This window comes from Onychomys torridus, chromosome X, assembly GCF_903995425.1.
Source record: "Onychomys torridus chromosome X, mOncTor1.1, whole genome shotgun sequence".
In the NCBI taxonomy this organism is placed as follows: Eukaryota; Metazoa; Chordata; class Mammalia; order Rodentia; family Cricetidae; genus Onychomys; species Onychomys torridus.
The window spans coordinates 17,564,351-17,586,832 of NC_050466.1; the positions used below are offsets into that span (position 1 = coordinate 17,564,351).

The window sequence follows — 22,482 nt, forward strand, 5'->3', positions numbered from 1 at the left end:
TTTCTAAGTCCTGTCCACTCAGCTCTGTAACATGTGCCTTAGCTCTTTTAGAATATAAACCCTCACTCTCACAACCACGATGTGAGCCTGAGTTTCCTCCTGTGGGAAGACTCCTCATTAATATCATTGTCCAGTATCCACCTCTCTGACTGCAGCCTTAACTCCTGCCAGCATGGCAGTTCCAAAAAGGAAAATGATCTCACAGAGAAAGTTAAATTCCACTGGTACCTCTCACTAACTATGTGATTTGGGGCAAGAAAGTCCTCCATATATGATTTTCTCACTTATTAAAAAAAAACAATATGGTAATGTAATGTATCTTGAGAGAGGCAGTTAGAGACATAGCGTGTTTATAGCACTCAATAGCTACACATTCTCTGGGATGTTGGGTCATTGCTAGCTGCAGTGTGGTTGGAGTGTTGAATGTAAAGAAGAAGTAGAAGAGGGAAGTGAACAAGCCCGATCAGGAAAGCCTAGCTTTCCTAGGAAAGTAGCACACAGAAAGCTTATTGATCAGTGTCCTCAGTGTCTATATCTGATGAGGAAGAAGCGAGCCTGGTGTGTATTCTCAGCTTCCACTCACCGTCTCTCAGTGAGAGAAGGAGGTTCCTACCCCTGAGTTCACCACTCATTACCTACAGGCTGCACTGAAAAGGAGGTGTCACTTGCGCGGGAAGGTCTCTTCAACCCAGTGCAATCTCAGAGGATCAGTTTCCAAACTCTCAGCTGCCAGCACTTGGAGCAGTTGAGCAACCAGAGACTGAATGCTTAGATCCTGACTGGAGGTTGGAGGTGAAATCCAAATAGTGCACCAGTTAGGTAAACCTTGTTTCAGACTTTGGACTTACTTTCACTGTCAACAGAGTAATTACATGGTTTATCCAGAATGGGGTAAGCTATGTTATATCTCTATGCCTTCGCTCAAATAACTTTCTCTACTTAATTTCTTTGGAAATGATTTAGAATCATATGGGAGTGTGTGCGAAGTTGTTAGGATGGAGATACAATAGCTTAATAGTGAACAGTTAACATTTAGATCCGGGCTGACTATTTTGAGTTCTGACTTACTAGCTGAGTGACATTAGGGAAGCTCCCCCTTTTCTCTCTACTCAAGTTTCCTCAGTTGTAAAATGGGGATAATATAACCAATATCTATATGGTGTTTCATGAATAGTACAGGGGAGTAAGCCACAATGTATCTAGAACATTACATGGCATATGATCCATGCTCAGACAATGTTATTATTAAAGATGCACAATTCCCAGACTGTCATAGTTTGCTTTTCTATTGCTATGATAAAACACTTCAACATCAACTGGAGGAAGAAAGGGTTTATTAGGGAAGTTGGGACAAAAACTCAAAGCATTAGCCTGGCAGCAGGAACTGAAGCAGAGGCTATGGAGGAACACTGCTTTCTTGCTTGCTCTGCATGAATTGCTAAACCTGCTTTCTTACACAACCCAGGACCACCTGCCCAGGGCCAGCATCACCCACAATAGGTTGTACCCTCCCACATCAAATACCAGTCAAGAAACTGTACCATAAACTTGCCTACAGGCCAATTTGATAGAGATATTTTCTCAGTTGAGGTTCTCTCTTCTCAGGTGGCTGTTAAAATAAGTAAGTAAATAGATAGATAGATAGATAGATAGATAGATAGATAGATAGATAGATAGATAGATAGAACTCTAACCAGCACATAGGTTTTATACAATACCCATTGTGCCCAAACTTAGAGGGAATAGAGATTTTAAGAAGCCTCCTTTTCTGCAGATTCTATTGATCCTTACTAAAGATTGAAACACAAGTTCCCTGGAGACTCCATCTTTATCTACCTGATAAAAATTAAGTCTACCCAAATGTGTTTTTCTATATAAAATCTCTGTAGGTAACACTGCCCAACTGTGTGTCCACCTCCCCCTTAGTATGTCTATAACATGTCTCTGCCATGAATTCTAGCCACGACACAGAGCCTCACAAGGAGCTGGAGCTCAACAGAGACTAGCCACATGGAAAGACTTGGGCACATCCTTTTGGGTCTCCATCATGGAAGCAACCATTACTGCTCCTGTCTAAAGACTTAATACCTAGTTGGAAGCTCCACCATTTTGTTTTCTATTCTTTACATTGTAAACTTTTCTTTTGCTTTTTTATAATAATGAAAATTATTTATGCCCACTCATAAGGAATAAAGCAAAAATTACCACAATCTCATGCTCAAAGACAACTATTATTAGCTTTTAGGTGTATCTCTCTCAGCTTTGTCCCCTTCTGTATGTGTATATGACATAATGCAATGTCACAGTCAGACAAATTCAATTCCACAAATATTTACTGAGTACCTACTATATTTCTGGTATTGTCCTAGTTTTTAAATTTTAATAATTTTATTTTACGTGTATGAGTATATTGCCTGCATCTATGTCTATGCACCACTTGTATGCCTGGTGCTGGAAGAGGCCAGATGAGAACATTGGATACCCTGGTTGTAAGCCACCATGCGGGCTCTGGAAATCCAACCTGGGTTGTCTGGAAGAGCAGCCAGTGATCTTAACCACTGAGCAATCTCTTCAGTCCCCAGGTACTATTCTAAGTACTGCAGAGACAGCAGTAAAGAAAATAGACATAATACCTGTTTCTTTAAGTCAAAGAAATTAACAAAAATGAGAAATGATACTTATATTGTTAGTAAGCAGTAAATGTGATGAGGTTAAAGTAAAATGAAAGCCAGGGGTAATGGAGGACATTTCTAATTCCAGCTCTCTAGAGACTTAGGCAGAAGGATAAAGAGTACAAGACTGGTCTGGGTTACATAATGAGTTCCAGGCCAGTCTTAGCTACATAGTAAGACTCTGTTCCAAAATGAATGAATGAACGAAAGAGATGAGTGGAAGGGGATATTTCATGAGTGGAAAGTGAGGGTGTGGCCTGTGATGGAATCTGGAGAAGAGTATTCCAGGCAATAGGAATCATAAGTAGGATCTCTGACTTAAAACTATGCTGAGTTGTTTAATGGCTCCTGGGGAGGCCACTGTAGCTGGTGCACATGCATCAGGGAAGGTAGTGGGAAGTAAGGGCCTAAAGCTCTGCAGGTAAGAGTAGGGAGGATCGAGCAGATTCTCCCAAGTCTTGCAGGATACTGCTAGGACTTTTTTCCCTATGAGATGAATAAACATTTGGGGATGTTTAGGTGGTTTCCATGTTTTCCATATCAATTTTCCTGCATCAATCTGTGTCCAGATTTCTGAACACGTCCCTAGGAAAAATCCCTAGAAGTTACTGTCTTTGTAAAATGTTAAGAATGATATGAAGCATTTGTTGCATATAGCCAAGGGGCTTTCTAGAAATCCTATACCCAGTTACAACGTAAGTGAGTTCAATAAACATTTGAGCACCTACTACACAGTCTAGGGACTTGAAGTAGGTTAGGGAACAAAACCAATCTTGCATTCTAGCAATGTCCTTCTTGGCAGCATGTGTCAGAATACTTGTCATGCTATATGCCTGCCAACTCCAAGTATTTCCATTTTAAAAACTCCAAGGGGAGAGAAAAGAATGTACCAATAATTTGAACAGTGAAAACTGATACACTGCTCCTTTGGATTTGATTTGTACTGTGGTTGAATTGTTTCCTATACATTTTCTAACTAATCAGCCAATTGTCCTAGCTTTCTTGAAAAATCCTTTAGAACCATTGAAAATTATTTAAAGGAGGCAGTTTGAAATGACTAAAAGACTTAACATGTATTTTGGGTCAAGTACATAGTATCTAGGGATTGCTTTCCAGCCACAAGTTCGTACAATGGAAGTCTGATGTTATGAGGATGTTTTAAAGTAGCAAGCTTTCTTAGTTATGTCTAGGTAACTTGAGAACTGCCACCCTAGATGACGCCTGTCCATCTATCACCAATTTGAACAAAAGCCAGAAAGGTTAGGCACTTTTGAACAAGCTCAGTGTCCCCATGTTACCAGTTGCCCACTTCATTTAACATTAAATCAAAGCACGCATATTTTTAAACTGTATCACTTGAGAATTTAGAGTGTAGATTTTTTTGAGCTGAAGATCGAACCCAGGACCTTGCACTTGCTAGGCAAGCGCTCTACCACTGATCTAAATCCCCAACCCCTGAGTGTAGATTTTCTATTCTCCACATAAAGCAAAACTTCTTTCCTGGGTCTGGAAAGATGGCTCCAAGGTTAAGAGCACTTGCTGTTCTTCCAGATGACCCCAGTTCAGTTCCCAACATGCACATCCATTTGTAGTGCCAGTTCCAATGTTATCTACTGGTCTCTGTGGGTACCAGGCATGCATATGGTATACATACATAAATGTGGGGAAAACACTCATACACATAAAATAAAATAAATATGTTCTTTTAAATTTAAAAACTCCCTTGCTTTAATCCGTTCCCTTTGCAGAAGGACGTTGATCTGAATACCGAATCTCTGGCCCTCCATACAATTTCTACACCTTTGATAGTAGTTACCTTAGAGAAAGGAGAATGAAGACTGACAAGAAGGAATTTAATTTTCCTCTATGGTTTTCCACAGTTTGAACTTGAGCAGTCTTGTTATACAGCCCAAGCTAGTCTTGAACTCAGATCCTCCTGTTTCTACCTAAAGACTGCTGAGATTAAAGGTATGTACCACCAAGATTGATCCATATATATATTGGTTTTCCGAGACAGGGTTTCTCTGTGTAGCTTTGAGCCTTTCAAGGAACTCACTTGGTAGCCCAGGCTGGCCTCAAACTCACAGAGATCCTCCTGGTTCTGTCTCCCAAGTGCGGGATTAAAGGCGTGTGCCACCATTGCCTGGCTTGACCCATAATTTTTAACCTCAAACAAATATAAATACAAAAAGTTCTAGTGGGAGTTGTCTGGGGCACCTAATGGCTTCCTTTTTTATTTTAAAAATGTTATTTGTATTAGAAAAGAGTAGGTCAATATTTTGTTATTTGAAATTGCTTCCAATGTGGTCAAATAAAATTTGTGCATGCCTGAGTTTCGTTTTTGTTATTGTTTTCACTCTATACATTTAGGTACTTCTTAAGTTTGTCATAGTGAACATGTATAAGCATTCTTTCTTAGTGTGACATATGCAGCTGGTCGTCCATAGGCAGGGGCAGAGGCAGGCAAATCTCTGAGTTTGAGGCCAGTCTGCTCTACAGAGCAAATCCCATGACAGGCAGGGCTACACAGGAAAATTCTATCTTGAACAACAAAGAAAGAAATAGGGGTAGGGGAGAAAGGTGACTTGTGCAGCTTGTGAAAAGTTAAGAATAACATTATGTTTGTTTTCAGGCTTCCCTTTACACATTTTTAAGGATATCATCAAATTCACACTATATATAGTTTTGCAACCTATTTTCTCTCCTAAGACTGAAATGTAAATATTTTCCCATGATGTGATGATGTTTGAATGGTCCAACTATGATTTTATCACAATACAAAGTGAATTAATTGGCCACTTTATTTGAAGTTAGACATTTGGCTTGTTTCCAGAGTTTCAATATTAAAAATGAATGTGTGATGAACATCTTCCTAAGGAAATCTTTGTCATCATTCTAAGCAGGATGGATTCCTAGAAATGGGATTCCTGGCACAAAAATTTTATTTCTAGCAGTGAGTTTCACTTACAGATAACAAAAAAAATGCTAATGTCTACTCTGTCACTGATGTATGGGAGTATCCCCACTTTCTTACCAGCATGTTGTCCTTTTCTGCTCTTTATGCCCTTCATATAAAAAGGTGGTAGGCAACAATGTTGTCTCCATGGTTTTTTTTTTTAATTACTAGCAAAACTGAACATTTTTCATATGCTTCTTCGCCATGGACATTTCTTCATTTTGACAAGAGGATTTGACTAAGCATTTTCTTTTCTTTTTTGCCATATGTATGCATGTGTGATATGTGTACAAGTGTACATGTATTTGTGGGTGGTGCGTATGTATGGATGCCAGAGGTTGAAATGTAGTTTCTGCCTCAATTACTCCCTACCTTAAATACTGAGAGAAAGGATAGTCTAGCTAACCTGTCTCCTACTCCCCAGCTCTGGAGTTAAAGACCAGCTGCCCAACCTTCCATCCTGGCTCTTATACAGGTGCTGGAGATTGGAAATCTGGTCCTCACACTTGTATGCCCAGTGTTTTGCCTTCTAAGCCACTTCCTCAGCCCCTTAAAGATTTTATCAATTAAAATGAGCATTTAAAGATAGAAATTTTGCCATGTTAGTTTCAAATAAAAATATATTTTCCCGTTTGTTTGTTTTTTTAATGTCTTAGCTGCTCATAGTTCTTTTTAAAGGGGGTAATTGGAGTCTAACCAGAGCTGAGTGCTCCCAGTTTGAGCTTATTTCATGATGATTAAGTTGAAGCCTTTTGACAAAAGATCTGGAGGGGCCGGTTCAGCTAATCCTAAATTTAGCTCTGGGGAAAAAATGTGTGGGCTGGATATAAAGATTGTTTCCCTCATTACACTTTAAGAAGATGTGGGTGGGGTAAACAAGGGATTAAAGCAGTCTTTGCCAAAAAATTTTGAGAATTTAGACAATTCTCTGTACAAATCTCTTGCATGGTGGTGGTGGTAGTGGTGGTGGTGGTGGTAGTGGTGGTGGTGGTGGTGGTGAACTATGTACAAGTCAACAGAACACTATGGAAAAGTACTGCTCTGGTCTGTAGATGTGTGCATGGCTTGGTTTTAATTATTCTTCTCCTCCTCTTTATTCTGTTACCCTTTCCAAGTAACAATAAAAAGGGCAGCCAGATTAGTTCTCCAAAGAGTAGGGACAACCCATAGAAGCCTGCTCCCATGCATCCTGTTAGCACATCAGAGTCCTAGGTATCTAGGAAGAAAAGGCTAGGGTCCTTCCAAACTCTAGCATTTGTCAAGGGTTATACTCAGGGTTGCTATGACTGCCAAGGATAGCCTGGACAGACTTCAAATAGAAGCATGCTGCCAAGCAGAGACATTATTCTGGTATTTTTATAAGGAAAAAAAAAAGCTCAACAAGAGAATGCCATTTGCTGATGCCTTGTGACTAAGCATAATCGATGGCTGCAAAAGGAAAAAAAATACGAACAAACGCGAAATCTGGCCCCAGATTTTGAAGAGTTGACAGGCCTCTGACATGAGTGGCTGTCCTTTGGGTGTGAGCACCCTAGCTTTTAGGCAAGAATTGAAGGACCATCCCAAAATGGATATTCTTAACTGAAAACGGAGGTCTGTAAGGTGGGAAAGGAGTTGAAGGCATGATTTTTCAGAGAGCTCCCTGGTCCTGAGGGTATGACCAGGGGAGGGTGTGTGAGGGGCTTTGAAATGGGAGAGGAAGAAAGAAAAACGCGGCCCCATTTTAACAGACGTCATTTGCAGCGAGAAGCGGGCCTTAGAGGCCTTCAGAGGCTAGGCTCTCCCAGGGGGTCGGCAGGAAGCTACCCACTGTACCCACCCAGGAGACTGCGCTGTGTGGCGGTGAGCTGCAGTAAGCTCCGAGGGAGCCATGAAATTGAGGCAGGGGCCCAACAGGTACAACTGAGAGGTGGGTTAGGCTTTGTGACCTAGCCTTTTGGGGGAGGAGGGAGGGAGCCAAGACCCCGAGGCTACGTAGGCTTAAAGGGCGGCCGAGCCTACCAGAGCAGGGCGGGGTGCTTAGGTGGCTGCGAAGGGCGTGGCGTAGAGGCCCCGCCCCCTCTCGGCCCCGCCTCCCCGCGAGGCTTTTCTTCCTCCGCCACCGAACGCCGCTCGCCAGTGTTCGCCGAGAGGGTGGAGAAAGCGGAGTGTTCCGGAGCTCTGCCTAGCCGGGCCCAACCTTTGCTCCAGAGATCATGGCTGCCGAGGATGTGGTGGCGACGGGCGCCGACCCTAGCGAGCTGGAGGGCGGCGGACTGCTGCACGAGATCTTCACGTCGCCTCTCAACCTGCTGCTGCTCGGCCTCTGCATCTTCCTGCTCTACAAGATCGTACGCGGGGACCAGCCTGGAGCCAGTGGTGACAACGACGACGACGAGCCACCCCCTCTGCCCCGCCTCAAGCGGCGCGACTTCACCCCTGCTGAGCTGAGGCGTTTCGATGGCGTCCAGGACCCACGCATTCTTATGGCCATCAATGGAAAGGTGTTCGACGTGACCAAAGGCCGCAAGTTCTACGGGCCTGGTATGGAGACAGGGCCAGGGGGCCCGGGAGACAAAAGAGGGTCCTCGGGAGTGGAGTGGGACAGGGGAGAGGAGAGGCGGAGGGAGGTGGGACGCCCCAGAAGGAGGGACGGAGGGAACGCGGGCGGCTCGCCGAGCAGGCGAGGGCTAGAGGCGCTGGGGGCGGGGGGGGGGGGCATACGGCGGGGGGATGGGGTGCCTAGGAAGGTTGAGGCTTGGAAGCCGCGGGTGGGAGGGACAGGGAGGCTCAAAGGCCCGGGATGCTGGTTAAGTTTTCGAAGGTAGCAGGGCTTTGGCGGGTGTTGGGGGGGGGGTGTCCTGAAAAGAGGGGGAGGCTTCGGACTTAAGAAAAGGAAATGATGGTGTCTCCAGAGAGGCCCAGACTCTTGAGAAGACGTGGAGGCCAATGACGCCGAAGGAACCATGGTGGAATGTAAGGGTGTGTAGACAGAAAGTGGAGAAGGGGATTAGTGTTCAGGTAGAAGCATTGTTCCTGGCACAGAGAGAGAGAGAAAGAGAGAGGGAGGGAGGGAGGGAGGGAGGGAGAGAGAGAGAGAGAGAGAGAGAGAGAGAGAGAGAGAGAGAGTGTGTGTGTGTGTGTGTGTGTGTTGTACACTGTGTGCATGCGCGGTGAGTGCGTGTTTGGTGTGCACCGTTTGTCTGGTGGGGGGGGGCGCTTGGAATGTGACATGTGTTTGGTAATGTGTTTGTACATGCAGTGTTGGGTGGACTGAGAGGCTGGAAGATGAACAAGCGAACCAGCTTGATGGAGAGGAGACTACGGATGCCTTAGGAGCAGAATGTGGGGGACCATAGTAACGTGGCAAGCTCATCAGAAACACTGTATTTAGTGTATAGTGGGGTGGGGAGACTGAGAAGTAAAAATTTTTAAATAAAAATAAATGAAATCAGGAGTGGGAGGGAGAAGTGGGAGGGTCCTGAGAAACAATAGGGTAAGGCTGTGAAGCCCAGTGGGTGGGGGGATTTCAGGAAAAGCCAACCAGAAGGAAAACAAGGGATGGACAACTAAGGAAATGTTGGAAAGAAGCCCCAGAGATGAGGTTTTTCCAAACCGGATTGCCTGTCACAATCACCTGATGCTTGTGAAAAATACAGATTCCTGGCCTGACCAACCATAGCCACACTTACATTGGGGGGGGGTGCAAAAAAAATCTACATTTTAAATACTCTGCTGTAAGCGAAATTGGGAATCATCCAGATTTGGAAAGGCCTGCTTTCTAGAACATTTGGAGAGGAAGAGGTTTTAGTTCCTCCAATATGGATTCCTCTAAGCACTAGGAACTCAGGGGGGTGTGTTCGCATGCTCATTGGTCTGAGAAAGAGAAGAATAGCCAGGACTAATCCAAACCAGACATACCCACTCCTTTAAGTCTCCAGAGTCCAGCCAATCAAAATCACATGTGCAAAAGGTTCTTGGTGAACCTTCACCCTTCCTTTTTGCTTTCAGACATTTTAGAAAATCAATTTTCTGTAAGCATGTAACTGCAAAATGATATGGCAACTACATATTATTTGTCACGATAGCAGTACATTATCAATATGCAATCATGTAAATACCTGTATTATTGAGCTAAACCATAAAACAGTCAGAACAAATGTGTGGGGTATTGTGTGGTTGTGGTTTGCAAAGTCATCACGAGGAGCCTCGGTGCTTTCAGAGAGCACAGCTGGAGTCATGAAGCCTCCATTCCAAACCAGGTAGGTTGTAGTTTGCACAGTCATCATGAGGGCCGTCCATGTCTGCACACGAATAGCTACAACTAGAAGTCAACCAGCATTCTACATTCTATAATGTCCCTGACCAGCTGTGTGACCTGGCACAATGCATTGTTGTCTCAGGGCCTGGTTTCCCTTGGAAAAATAGGCAAGCACAGCCTAGTGTGAGGTTTCCGAGTCCCTGCTCTCCATTAATGACGGGGCTCAGGGACAGTGACAGTATATTTCATAGTGGAAATATTTTCTGTTACAGAGTACACCTAAAAATTATTCATTTGAGTGCCTGGTACTATGGGCACAGTACTGTTTGTAGGTGCTAGCAAGTAACAATAAACGAAAAACACATCTCTGCTCAGCAAGCATCTAGTTAATATGCTTTGTGGCTAACAAAATATATTCTCCAAAGATATTAATACTTGCCTTAGATCTTGGTTAAGTATGCATTATCTGTCCAGGGACCATATTTTCTAAAATGGTGGAGTCCAAACCAAAATAATTTGTTTTCAAGCATTAGGTGCTGCTATTTCTATTAGCAGTATACATTTGTGAAAAGCATGTGAAGCTATTTCTTTTAACCTCTAGTGGCAGCATGTAATGATGACTGAAAACAGCCCATGTTTTAGAATCTTAATTGCATTTACAAGTTGACCATAAGGGCTTGAAGTATATCTCAGCAGTAGAGTGCTTGCCTAGAATATACAAAGCCCCAATCCTACCAAAAAAAAAAAAAGATAAAATTTATCTAATATGTAAGAAAAACAGTTGGGTTGCTTAAGGTTTCAGATGACCACACCATAATGAAACAAAATTAATTCTCCTAGTTGGTATAATAAAGTACACTGAATTCTTTCATTTGCTTGTATAATATTTAATACAAATAGAATACAAAATGATCCACTACTCTCAGACAAAAGCTTGGTATGATGTTATACATAAGAGCATTTTCCAGGTTTTACAGGATTATTTGGCGGCACTGATGGCAGCCTTTTTTCAGTGAAAATTTTAGTTTTTTCCCAACTCATTGTGCTTATCTTATAGTACCTAAACTGATTTCCTTTGTTTTTAGTTCTTATTTTTTGACAGTGAAGGTTATATAACATGTGGATAGACTTTTGAACCACTGATATTTCTAAAATTATTTCTCCTGCAGATGTCTCGGGGCTTGAATCTTGCGACCAAAGATCATTTAAAACGTAACAGAATACATTGATAAGGAAATGTTTTCTTTACACTTTAGTGGTTAAGAAACTTTGACTGGCTTGACTCAAGCACCCAGAGTAGAGCCAACCTGTAGATTCAAAGTCCTTAAGCTGAATTCTGACTCATCTACACATTTTTATTTAATTGTCCTTATTGAAGTGACAATAAATCTTTCAGTGTCCCTTCTGTAATGATCAAAGTGTCAGTATACAGCTTAAGAATGGAATTTGAAATGCAAAAGGAGGCTTTCAGTGCTGAGGACAAGGAAGCCATCTTCTGTGTTTGAGCCACATAGAAATGTCTAGTAAAGAATCTACCTTTGGTTTCATTTTGTTTTTAAAGAGGGGCCATATGGGGTCTTTGCCGGAAGAGATGCATCCAGGGGCCTTGCCACATTTTGCCTGGATAAAGAAGCACTGAAGGATGAGTATGATGACCTTTCTGACCTCACTCCTACCCAGCAGGAGACCCTGAGTGACTGGGAATCTCAGTTCACTTGTAAGCATTTCTTCAAATTTCTACCCATAATGCAGATTTGTGATCAAACAATCATTATTACTAAGCACCCTGAAACTTGAGTGCATTTTGATAGGCTCCTGAATCTTGGATTGATCAGGTTTGTGGCATAAAGTAATGGGAGTAGTGCTGAGTCATTCGCTGCTACGATGGCATACCAATTTTTAGCTTGTCCTCTGCAGAAACATGGGCTTCTGATGGTGATGTGTAAGTTTTTGCATAAAGGTATGGAGTTCCATATTGGGTGTATAGGGGAAAGGACAGTGGCCCTTTTGCCTACAGGAAGAGAGATTTTTCATAAGCCCTCTCGTAGCACTTAAAAGTAGCCCACAGCTCTGTTGAAGAATGGGAGACTTGTGTTCTTCCAAACAGCTTCTCATTGAACCTGATTTAGCCTAACTATAAATAAGGCCTCATCTATAAATGCAGTTAATAATCTGCCCAGCAACAGTGGTGCTTGGATTGTTTTTTAAAAAAAACAAAAACAAAAACACTTGTTTCAGGCTTATGCTGTGTGTGGGAAGGGGTTAAAGTCTTTAGAAATAAGGTAAAAATAAAGGGTTAAATTTAAATTATCATTTTAAGATTACTTCACTGCCACAGATTTGAACTATAATAATCCTTCCCGGGGTTGGGGATTTAGCTCAGTGGTAGAGTGCTTGCCTAGCAAACACAAGGCCCTGGGTTCGATCCTCAGCTCCAAAAAATAATCCTTCCCAGATTTTATGAAATGTATGTGAAGACCATGACCACTTTGTTAGAGGGAGATGTTTTGTGGTGGGGGGAAGATTTTTATTTACTAACCCCCACAATCAATTAAATAGTACACATTCTTTTGGCTATACCCAACCATATTTTTTTTTCAGATAACCCGATTCTTGGTTAATAATTAGCCAGATGTGACACTACCTTTTGAGTTTGGATCTCAAGCAAACCAAGGATAGCTTTCAAGTCAGGATGCAAATCTTTGGACTTTGGAAACAACCCAGCTGCCTAACATTGTCACTAACATTTGCATCCCAAGATGCCTTTGTAATCATAGTCTTCTAGATGAAACTAATGAGTTATAATTTATAATCCACAAAGCTCAGTGTCCTAGAGCTTTCTAGCATCAGTGGAAAACAGGTGATATTTTTCTTCATGCCCACCACCCCTTTCACCTAGGACCAACCCAAGATCCTGTTGTGACACCTCAGCTGTACTCAAAGTCTTTGTGAATTCCCCTTAAGCAGATTTCCCAGGTGCCACTTGGCTTTTATTTATCTTGCACAGTCCCAAGCCACCACCACCCCCTCTATGCTCTCTTCAAACAGGGAAGTTTCAGTTGTTCCCAATGATTATTTCACATAAAAGCAGCTTTAGTTACCTGTTTAGACGGGTTAGTTACTCCTCTTCTTCCTCCCCATTTTAGAAAGGAAATGTGCATTAACCCTGTATTCACTTGGTTATAATGGAGCTTGCTGGTTCTGATTTCACACCTAACTCTCTTGTCTCCAACATCTTCAGTCCCTTCCTAGTCCCATGCCATACCCTTGACTTCCCATAGCCTTTTCCCATGTTGGCAAGTCTGTCTCCTGCTGTCCGTACCATTACTGTCTAACACATTCTCCAAGTTGCCCCTAAACACTGCTTCCATTTTCTGTCCCTCCTTCCTCCACAGCTAGATAGGACCTGATTCTGGTCCGGGGATCATTTCTCATCTGTCTCCTGTCATGTAGCCCTCCAGAGTGGCTCCCTTTTGGCAGTCCTCATTTTGGTTTACAGGCTGCCCAGTTGCCGCCTCATTAATGGATGCTTCCAGTTTGGGTTTGGTTTTTGGTTTTTCTGAAGCTATCTCATATCCTTACCTTTAATTCCTAAGGATCTTACCCTACTTCTGGGTCTGGTTCCTTTCCGTCCGGTTCTGCATACCAGACTCCTGGTTACCCTTCTCAGCTGCTCTGACTGAAACTTGCCCTTCATATCTTGCTGATAACACTGCCACACTACTATTTGCTGTGTCATTCTTTCTCTTATAAACTTTTGGAACCTTTGCCACTTATAAGAGTTCAGGTTTCTCAGGCTGGCTTTTCAGGTCTTTCATAATATTCCCCCACACTGATCAGCCAGACATCTCCTCTTTGCAAATGCCAATTCAACTCCTGATCACTTGTTCGTACTGGCTTCCCAGATATGCCCAGGCTTGCCTGTGTACCTTTGGATGTTTTTTTTTTTCTTTCTGGAACTATCTCTCACTCAAAGTCTGTCCATACATTTTCCAAAGCATGTCTTTCTCCCATGAAGTGCTGCTCTTCGGCCCCCTAATTCATAGTGTGCTCTGCTATAAATGCTCCTTGCAGAGTGCTCACTTCATTTTGATACTACCAGACACTTCTTGCTGCTTTATATTTCTGTATTTGGGACAAAACGCTTCATTCCATTTTTGGCAAAGAGTATGATACAATTCTTTTATATCCTTCAAGAAACCTAACACGTTGCTGAGTATGTTGTTTGGACCTCTTGTGAATGATTTAAAAATGTAGTGTTTTTTTTTCCTTGTTTTTTTTTTGTTTTTGTTTTTGTTTTTTGGTGGGTGTGTGTGTGAAGCATGAGAATAACCATTTTTTTTCTCTACCCTCCAGTCAAATATCATCATGTGGGCAAACTGCTGAAGGAAGGGGAGGAACCTACTGTGTACTCAGATGATGAAGAACCAAAAGATGAGAATGCTCGGAAAAATGATTGAAGCATTCAGTGGGAGCATATCTATTTTTGTATTTTGCAAAATCATTTGTAACATTCCAGTCTGTCTTTAAAACATGGTGATTTCAATATTTAGAAACGTTTTGAACTTGCTGTCAATTTTTTTTAATTAACATCACTAGTGACACTGATAAAATTGTCTTAGAATGCATGATATGTTTGTGTCACAAATCCAGAAAGTGAACTGCAGTGCTGTCCTGCAAATGTTAACGCTGATTTGCTTCTATCCGTAGTTAGAACAAGCTGAACTGCAATTTGATTTTCCTGAGAGTGAGCGAATACTTGGCTATTTCCACAAACTGGTCAGAATGGTCAATGTCCACAAACTGGTCAGAATGGTCAATGCACTAAGAATGAAGGATCAACTTCTAGTCATGCTGTTCTCTGAAAACAAGCCCATTTTACTCAATTGACTTAACTGCATGATTTTTGTTTTATCTACCTCTAAAGCAAATCTGCAGTGTTCCAAAAACTATGGTATTGATTCTAGAGAGAAGTCCAGTAACAAAATGAAAATTCCTTGTTGGGCTTAGTTGAGACACAGATTTCTGGTGTTTCTGGACTGATTTAACTGTCCTTTTCTTTATGTGGACACTCTCAACACATACAGTAACTGTCACACATACACAGTAACTGACAGCTGGGACTAAAACAGCATCTGAACATTCAAAGTAGAGCTCTGCAAAAAAAAAAAAAAAAAGAAGAAGAAGAAGAAGAAGATCGTAGGTCTGGCTTCCCAGTTCTGTTGCTTGTAGCAGGGTAATGGTTATGTAGTTATTTGACCAAATGGGAAATTTGAGAGGAACATACAGGGCAAGAACAGGTGTATGCTTTTTAAAAAGCCTTCACCGTCATCTCTGAAGAATGAGAAAACACTACATGGCATTAGCTGAGTGATTTTTAAAGGAAAACACATTCCTAAGGTAACAGTTAAATCCTTATGTTGTTACAAAATTGTAGTCACTTCAAAAGTAGTAGTCAAGTGTCTAGGTCTTGGATAATACTCTTTGGTTAATACTAAAGCTAGCTTAAGTAGATTCTACAGTTGTATAAATTTGTAAAAGTACTATATGAACAACTAGTGAGGTTTCAAACTCTCGTAATTGTAGTTAAATAGTCATTGTATTTTCTTGTGAGCCGTGTTTAATGGTTTTACCTCAAATCAGAAACAAAATGAAGTGCTTGGGTCAGTTAATAAAAAGATTTTACCCAGTAGAGTGTGGCTAGCTTATTTGAATATTTTTAAAGCCAAGAGCTGGGGGCATAGGGGATAGTGCCATGCAATGGCTGGCTTCTGGGCATGCCATGGGTATTGTACTCATGAACTCCCAGAAGCTGTGGTCACCTGCTCAGTGGCCAAAATTCAAGTACCAGTTGAAGAGGATCTCATGATCCCAGCCTGTCTGAGGAGCTATTAGCAGTTGATGGCCAATAAGGTGGGATAGCCGATTTTCTATGAAGGTGTTTATAGATTACTCTTGCTCCAGCACCTTACCCCCCACACACAGGCAGCACTAATTAGATGCAGTGGGCTACTTTTTTAAAGATGAGGGGACATGTTTGGGAGGGTCCAGGAGAGCTGAAGTTTAGATATGGTCATAACACACTGTTATGTGTTTACATGTGTAAAATTCTCAAAATCTTTTTAAGAAATTAAATACATCATATTTAGTCATCTGACTTTAGCTTAACATTGAGTTTAACTTTTGGGTGTTGGGCTTCTATGTGTACTAAGAGGAACAACCATGTAACCCAAGCACTGGGAAACTGAGGCAAGAAGGTAAAGTTAAAGGCCTGCCTGAACTGCATAGAAGGAGGAAAATAGAAAAGAAAGGAAACAAATTGAAAAATAGTGAGCTGAACTCTATTGTGACTTGTCAAATTCTGCCTCTGAGTCAGCTTTCTAAACTGAAGACTATAACAATGTTATTAAGAAATGTTACTGCTGGAGGCACTGGGGTTACCAAATGTTTTCCTAAATATTTTTATTCTTTGAGAATTTCATACATGCCATGTGTTTTGATCATATGCACACACATATTCACACACACATAACTCCTATCAGACTCACTATCCCTTCCCAAAAATATGCCTTCTTTTCTTTAAAAACAATTTCACCTTATGCTACCCATAGGCAAGGGACCATTAACTAGAATGTGGTTGACATACCAAAGGACGTGGGGTGCTTGTTTTTTGATTCAGAACAAGCATCCATACAATCCTTAATGTTTCAGAAAGAGCTTGTGAAATCTAACAAGGCACATTACAGCTCTAAAGTGCCCAGAGTTAAAGGTACAGTCTATCTTCATTATCTAATACTTTGAAACAGTTTGCTATTTCATGTACAAATACAGTTAACTCTTGAATGATCAAAGACAAATTATAGGCCTAAGCTCCTTGGACTAGACTCCCCATTCCACATCCATTTATTTTTGGACATCTATAAACTTTCAGTTTCACACAACTGAGGGAATGGGATGAAATGAAATTCTAGAGAATCAATTTTGCTACCATTTAACAGCACTGATAAAACATACTGTGCCAAACATGGTGACATACACATGTATTCCCAGCACGTGGGAGACTGAGGCAGGAGGATCAGGAGTTTAAAACCAGCCTGAGCTACAAGTAAGATCCTGTCCTAAAAAGATGTATTGTGTGTTTATCCTTAAACGGGACATCTATATTAAAAACTCACCCACCATCACCACTAAAGTTCTGGGGTCATCACTTAAGAGAAGGCAGAAAGAACCTAGGAGCCAAAGGATGGGGAAGAATGCTGGGATATGCTGTCTTCTGGACATGCCATGGCCATCACTCCCCATGCGCTCAAGCAGCTCTGCTTACCTGCCTAAGGTCAAACCAGTCAAAATCCCAGTATGGATGGTAGAGGTGATCTCCAGGCCCCACACTATACTGAGGAGCTATTAACAGTGGATAGTTGCTTGGGGAGGAGGAATCATTCTTTGAGGGTGTGGTCACTGGTAAGTTTCCCACAATCCAGTGGGTGGCCCAAGCCAATTTGCCCAGCACTAACTAGACTTAGTGAGTTCTCAAAAAAGAAAAAGACATTAAATTGGAAGGGAGTGGATTAGGGAGGCAAATGAGGGGATGGAGAGAAATGGGGCAGCCAGATTAGAACAGATTTCATTATATACCTGTATGAAATTCTCAAAAAGAATTTTAGATGTACCTAGAGGAGGAGAATTTTCAGTCTACATATGATTTCAGTTTATCCAAAATGAAAAAGAAACTGGTTTTGTTCTATCAACTGAGTCAGTTCCTATCATAAAGGAGAAGTAGAACTAAAATATTGAGATGGGTTGGAAATGTTATGGATGTGCACTGATCTAGCCAGTCAATAGTCACTATAGACAATTTTATTTTTTAATATATGAAAATTAAATATGCATTTCTCTAACAATGCAAATAAGCAAATAAAGCAACATTAGTGCAACATATACTACACATAGAAACTTCTCCTCAAAGTGGAATCAATCACCATTTATTTTAATATCAACACGTTAAACAGTTTTGCAACAAAAACACATTGATTTGGTTGTGTTTTCAAATACCTAGGTTACATGGCTTTCTACCTGAGAAATTCAAACAAATGAACAAAGTACATTTACAGACTTTTCCTTTACAGGATTAGCAGCACATATAAGGAAAGCATACAAAGACCCCTATTTAACTAAAACAACTCAGGCCCTTGTTTGATAAGACGAAAAGAAGATTCGGGAAAATACTTTTCACAACTTAACAACAATATCAAGAAGAAAAGTAGTCCTAAGTTTGTCCCATTACATTCTTTACTAAGCCGCCAAATGACAAGCACAAAGTTAGCGATTACGTTTCTTGTGTAAGGCCGACACCGAAAAGGGGCTGACACGAATCTACAGTGCATTACCACAAACAGATACGAAACTCCAGGGTTCAGCAAAAGTGGTATTTTGACTTGTAGGCCCCAGGAGAGCATTCAGCAAACAAATCGAACAGGACAAAAGTGCTGCATCAAAATGACTTAGCACCACATCTATTACAGAAAAAACTCTGCACATGCTGCTGAACTCTGCAATTCTATGTTTATTTTTTTACTGAGCAAAAATGCCTAAAATCTCTCAAGAAAAATTATCAAATGAGGGAAGAAGTTGAGTGTGTTTTGTTTGTTTGAAAACAATCAGCTGTTTTCTATTACAAACCCATAATGAAAATTTCAATGGAATAAAATGGTGGGGGGTTGGCAGGTTTTTACTGGAGGAGAATAATATGTTGCCAGAGGGGTTGAGGATTTAGCTCATTGGTAGAGCGCTTGCCTAGCAAGCACAAGGCCCGGAGTTCAGTTCTCAGCTAAAAAAAAAAAAAAAAAAAAAAAAAAAGCTGGGCGGCGGTGGTGGTGCACGCCTGTAATCCCAGCACTCAGGAGGCAGAGGCAGGTGGATCTCTGTGAGTTTGAGGCCAGCCTGGACTACAAAGCAAGGTCCAGGAAAGGCGCAAACCTACAGAGAAACCCTGTCTCGAAAAACCAAATATATATATTGCCAGAAAACTGTCTGACAAAATATGAGCTGTGATTTTGAAGGCTCCTTTGGGCAACAGTACTTTGAACATGAATAGTCATGAAGTCATTGAAGTCATTGTCAGACCTCAAAAACAAAACAAAAAAAGGCACTCTCAACCCATGAGCAATCTTTTGGATTGGACAAGTCAAACCTAGTTTTAACAGTGAAACCAACCACTGGCTTGAAAGTGGGATTCAACATGAGAGGCAGCACAGCCTTCATTTGTTTTTATATTAGTGACACATGTGGATCTGTGACACTGCTTTCTAAACTTTTAAGTGGATGAACATACCTCTCTTCAAATGGGAATATGCAGATCAATGAATTTACTTCAGGTAAATCATAAGATTTTGTAACCACTTCAGACACCAGGCTGCTCAAGAGGCAGTTGATGGGCACACAATGTGACACAGGATGGTAAGTAACGCCACCGACTGGCATGCTGCCTGCCTCCACTAGCAGATGCGTTCCTGCAGAATGTCAAATGGAGACTGAAATGAAATTGCTGCCCTTCACTGTGTCTGTGGATTCCAAACAACTATTCCTGTTGCAGGCAGTCTCTAATTGCACTAATCACCAATTGCCAGGTCAGGTATAGCTTTGCTGGGAAAATGAAGGTCAACTAACTGCCCTGAGGTCCTGAATCCAATGTAAGGCAGAAAGAGTCGGCCAAGCTTTCTACAGAACGTGTGCTGCACTAAGGGGGTAAGTCTTCAGAAATCTACAAACATCTCAATTTAAAAACGTATTTAAGAAGTCCAAAACGAGTCAGCAAAAAGATAAATTGCTTATTTAACTTTGTTTACAAATTCTGCACACATACAATTTTTCCACAGCTAGAAAACTATGGACTTTACTTTTAATTCTTCCTAACTCCGTGGCATTGTTAAGGACAGAGGAGGCACTTGCTACTGTTTTATAAAAGTCAGTTTGGGGGATACTCAGTGACTTTTTACAAACTGATGTCACCCAACCCTGAGTGAAAGGATTATATAGCCTGAAATAGAATACTGTCAAAACTTTTCTTCCCAAGTGCCATTATTGATGCTCCAGGATTTTTGATAATTCCTTTTGCAAATCCCCCTGATTTTATAAATTCTATCCTGGTGCTCTATTTTTGTATGGAAAGATATGGGGTTCATAAAACAAACAAGAAAAATTCTAATGGTCTCATCAATTTACCCATCAAAGGGCAATCGGCCCTTTTAGATTCTTCTTCTTCGAGTACTGTGAATATATTCATTTCCTTCTGGTGGGTATTCATGAAATTCTAAAGCCATGAAATCTATTATAGGTTTAGCATCTGGATCTCTCCTTTATCTAGAATTGTTATGAAGTAAAAATTCAGGAAAGTTTGTTACTATACATAGTGCTTCTGACCAAATCTACGAAAAGATGCCCATTTGTCCACCACTGTCCTCTTTGAAAACAGATGATACATGATGTTATAACAGCAAAAGAGCCACTGAAGGTGAAGTCAGCCTTCTTAATGCTAGTCTGCTCCTTTCCTGGTACCAAATTAAAGCTTAAAATAAAATCTGTCCTCCGATCATGAAGTTTTGCAATTACATTGTTTCACCAAGCTTCAGAACCTACAGGTTTTCTATTTCCAAAGCTTGCTGGCATACCTGCTGTCATTTTGATCCACACTTGAAACTTTGGCAAGAGGAACATGCTTTTGCACTTGACCCTCTTCTAGTTCTTACTCTGTGGTTGCTAACAACATAGCTGTATTTGGTTTGAAGTTTTTCTTTTCGTCAGTTGTTTCTTGTAAATAAGGGTGTTCCTGATCAAAGTGGCCATCAGAACATTTTAAAATATAAAGAGCCAGAGTAGCTGTCCCCCAAGTAGCTTCCATACTCCATGTGCTCCTGGTTGTCATCATGACAGACATAATAATTACCAGAATCAAGCATGTAATCTTCAGAACTTTCATATCTTTTAAACCTTCTTACATCCTGGTTATATTCCGACTTCCAAGGATTCTGCCTTTTTCTGGAGAAGTATCCCAAATAGAAAGCTCTAGCACGTTTTGGTGGCATTAATGGCATACGAAAGGGTCTGTATTTCACATTCTGGCCAAACGCACCACCAGTGACTCTCCTCCTCTTTCTTGCGATGCTCTCTAATTCATCACTGGAACTTGATTCATGGTAGTAGCCTTCCTCAAACATGTATTTGGGGGCGATTTTTTCTCTAGGTTGGCTTGTGTTCTTGCCAACTCGAATGGAATCACATTCATCCTCAAGCCATGAATATCTCAGTTCATACTTGGACCTTTTACCTGGGGCCCTAACTTTGTGTTTAGAGGATTTTTCCTCACTGTCATGTTTGCACTCTGAATACAAGGTCTGCTGACTTGACCTAGATTTCTGTTTGCAAGTAATGATTTTGTCAGTACCAAGAGGTCTTTTTTCAGGGGAGCTACTATAAACAGCCACAGACCTTTCTTCTTCCTCTTCATTTATGCTAAGAGTTTCACTGAAGCACTCAGAATCACTGCTAATCTCCTCCAAGAAGTCTGCCAATGGCAACCCTTCGTCTACTGACCTTAAAGACGAGGAAACTGGACTTTTTCTTGTGTGTTGAGAATCTCTGACTCTGTGGTTGTGAATCTTTTCCACAGGATAGCTTTCTCCATCAGTTGGGGAGAGGTGATCTTCAGTGTCACTTGCTATGTCCTTGCAATGGTTTTTTAATTTCTTAGTACATTCTTTGGCATAATTGACCTTCCCTGTCTTTTCTGACTTGTTCTCAGGATCCTTCATATACACCTTTGGCTCTTGATCCTGTTCTTTCCCTTCCAGGCTCTCCACTTCACTCAGACTAGCTGAGTGGCACCTATGCTTTCTCAAATTAATCTGAAACCCATCCCCCTTAGCATAGACGTCTCTCTGCCACTGACATGTGCTTGTTAGGTGACTTGCTTCGAAGCAGAATCGGGCATATTCTGGAGTCTGATAATAGTTTAAGAGATAGTCGATAAATTCATCTGTTTCATAGATCTTCTGTTTCCTGCTGTGGTTTATCACAACTTGTCTAGAAGAACGTGATTCATTAGAACTTCTGTGGTTCTCTTTTTCAAGAGATTGGTCTGGATTCATTGTACTGGACAAGGAACTCTGGTCAGAGAGCAAACTGTGATCACACCCATCAGTCAGCACTTTCCCAGTCTCCTCTTTTCTGCTTGAGTATCTTATTTGTTTCACCCCAGGGCTGTGTGAAGATTTCTGTAACGGGGCCTTAGTTCTTTTCTTTGCTTTTTGTTTTTGCTTCCTGTTAGACTTGGGAACCTGATAACTTGGCCTTTCTTCCTGATCCAGAAGATGCACAGTGTTAAATTCTTCTTCCTCTGGAGCTTTCAATGCAGTCCCCGTGGCGTGATGAGCTTCAGGTTTCATAACATCAGCCTCCTGTGGGTTACACTGTGTAGCTCCCTTGAAAGAAAAAAGATTTAATGATCTGTCATGAAAACCCACACAGGACCAGCAAGATGGCTCAGCAGGTAAAGGTGCTAAGCCTGAGTTCCTGAAGTTCTCCTCTGACCTCCACACACTTTCACACTGTGGCATGCT

The 22,482-nt window shown here is 41.4% G+C and overlaps 2 protein-coding genes across 2 annotated transcripts in view; one reads left to right on the plus strand and one right to left on the minus strand.

Annotated features, from left to right (window-relative positions):
* The first annotated feature begins 7,700 nt into the window (after positions 1-7,700).
* On the plus strand, positions 7,701-15,560 carry Pgrmc1 (progesterone receptor membrane component 1). Its single transcript, XM_036175260.1, has 3 exons — positions 7,701-8,151; positions 11,430-11,585; positions 14,225-15,560. Exons 1-3 carry the CDS (start codon positions 7,824-7,826, stop codon positions 14,326-14,328), a joined length of 588 nt encoding a protein of 195 aa, XP_036031153.1. The 5' UTR covers positions 7,701-7,823; the 3' UTR covers positions 14,329-15,560.
* A 3,274-nt stretch (positions 15,561-18,834) lies between these two features.
* Positions 18,835-22,482, minus strand: part of LOC118574334 (A-kinase anchor protein 17B) — a 36,302-nt gene continuing 32,654 nt past the window's right edge. Inside the window, exon 7 of the mRNA XM_036175197.1 lies at positions 18,835-22,344. Coding sequence (XP_036031090.1) covers positions 20,710-22,344 — 1,635 coding nt within the window. The 3' untranslated portion in view covers positions 18,835-20,709. The remainder of the gene's footprint in view (positions 22,345-22,482) is intronic.

Coding starts and splice junctions, on each gene's coding strand:
- Pgrmc1 (XM_036175260.1), top strand. CDS start 7,824: ATGGCTGCCGAGGATGTGGTGGCGACGGGCGCCGACCCTAGCGAGCTG. Junction 8,152..11,429: donor CCGCAAGTTCTACGGGCCTG/GTATGGAGACAG, acceptor TTGTTTTTAAAG/AGGGGCCATATGGGGTCTTT. Junction 11,586..14,224: donor CTGGGAATCTCAGTTCACTT/GTAAGCATTTCT, acceptor TCTACCCTCCAG/TCAAATATCATCATGTGGGC.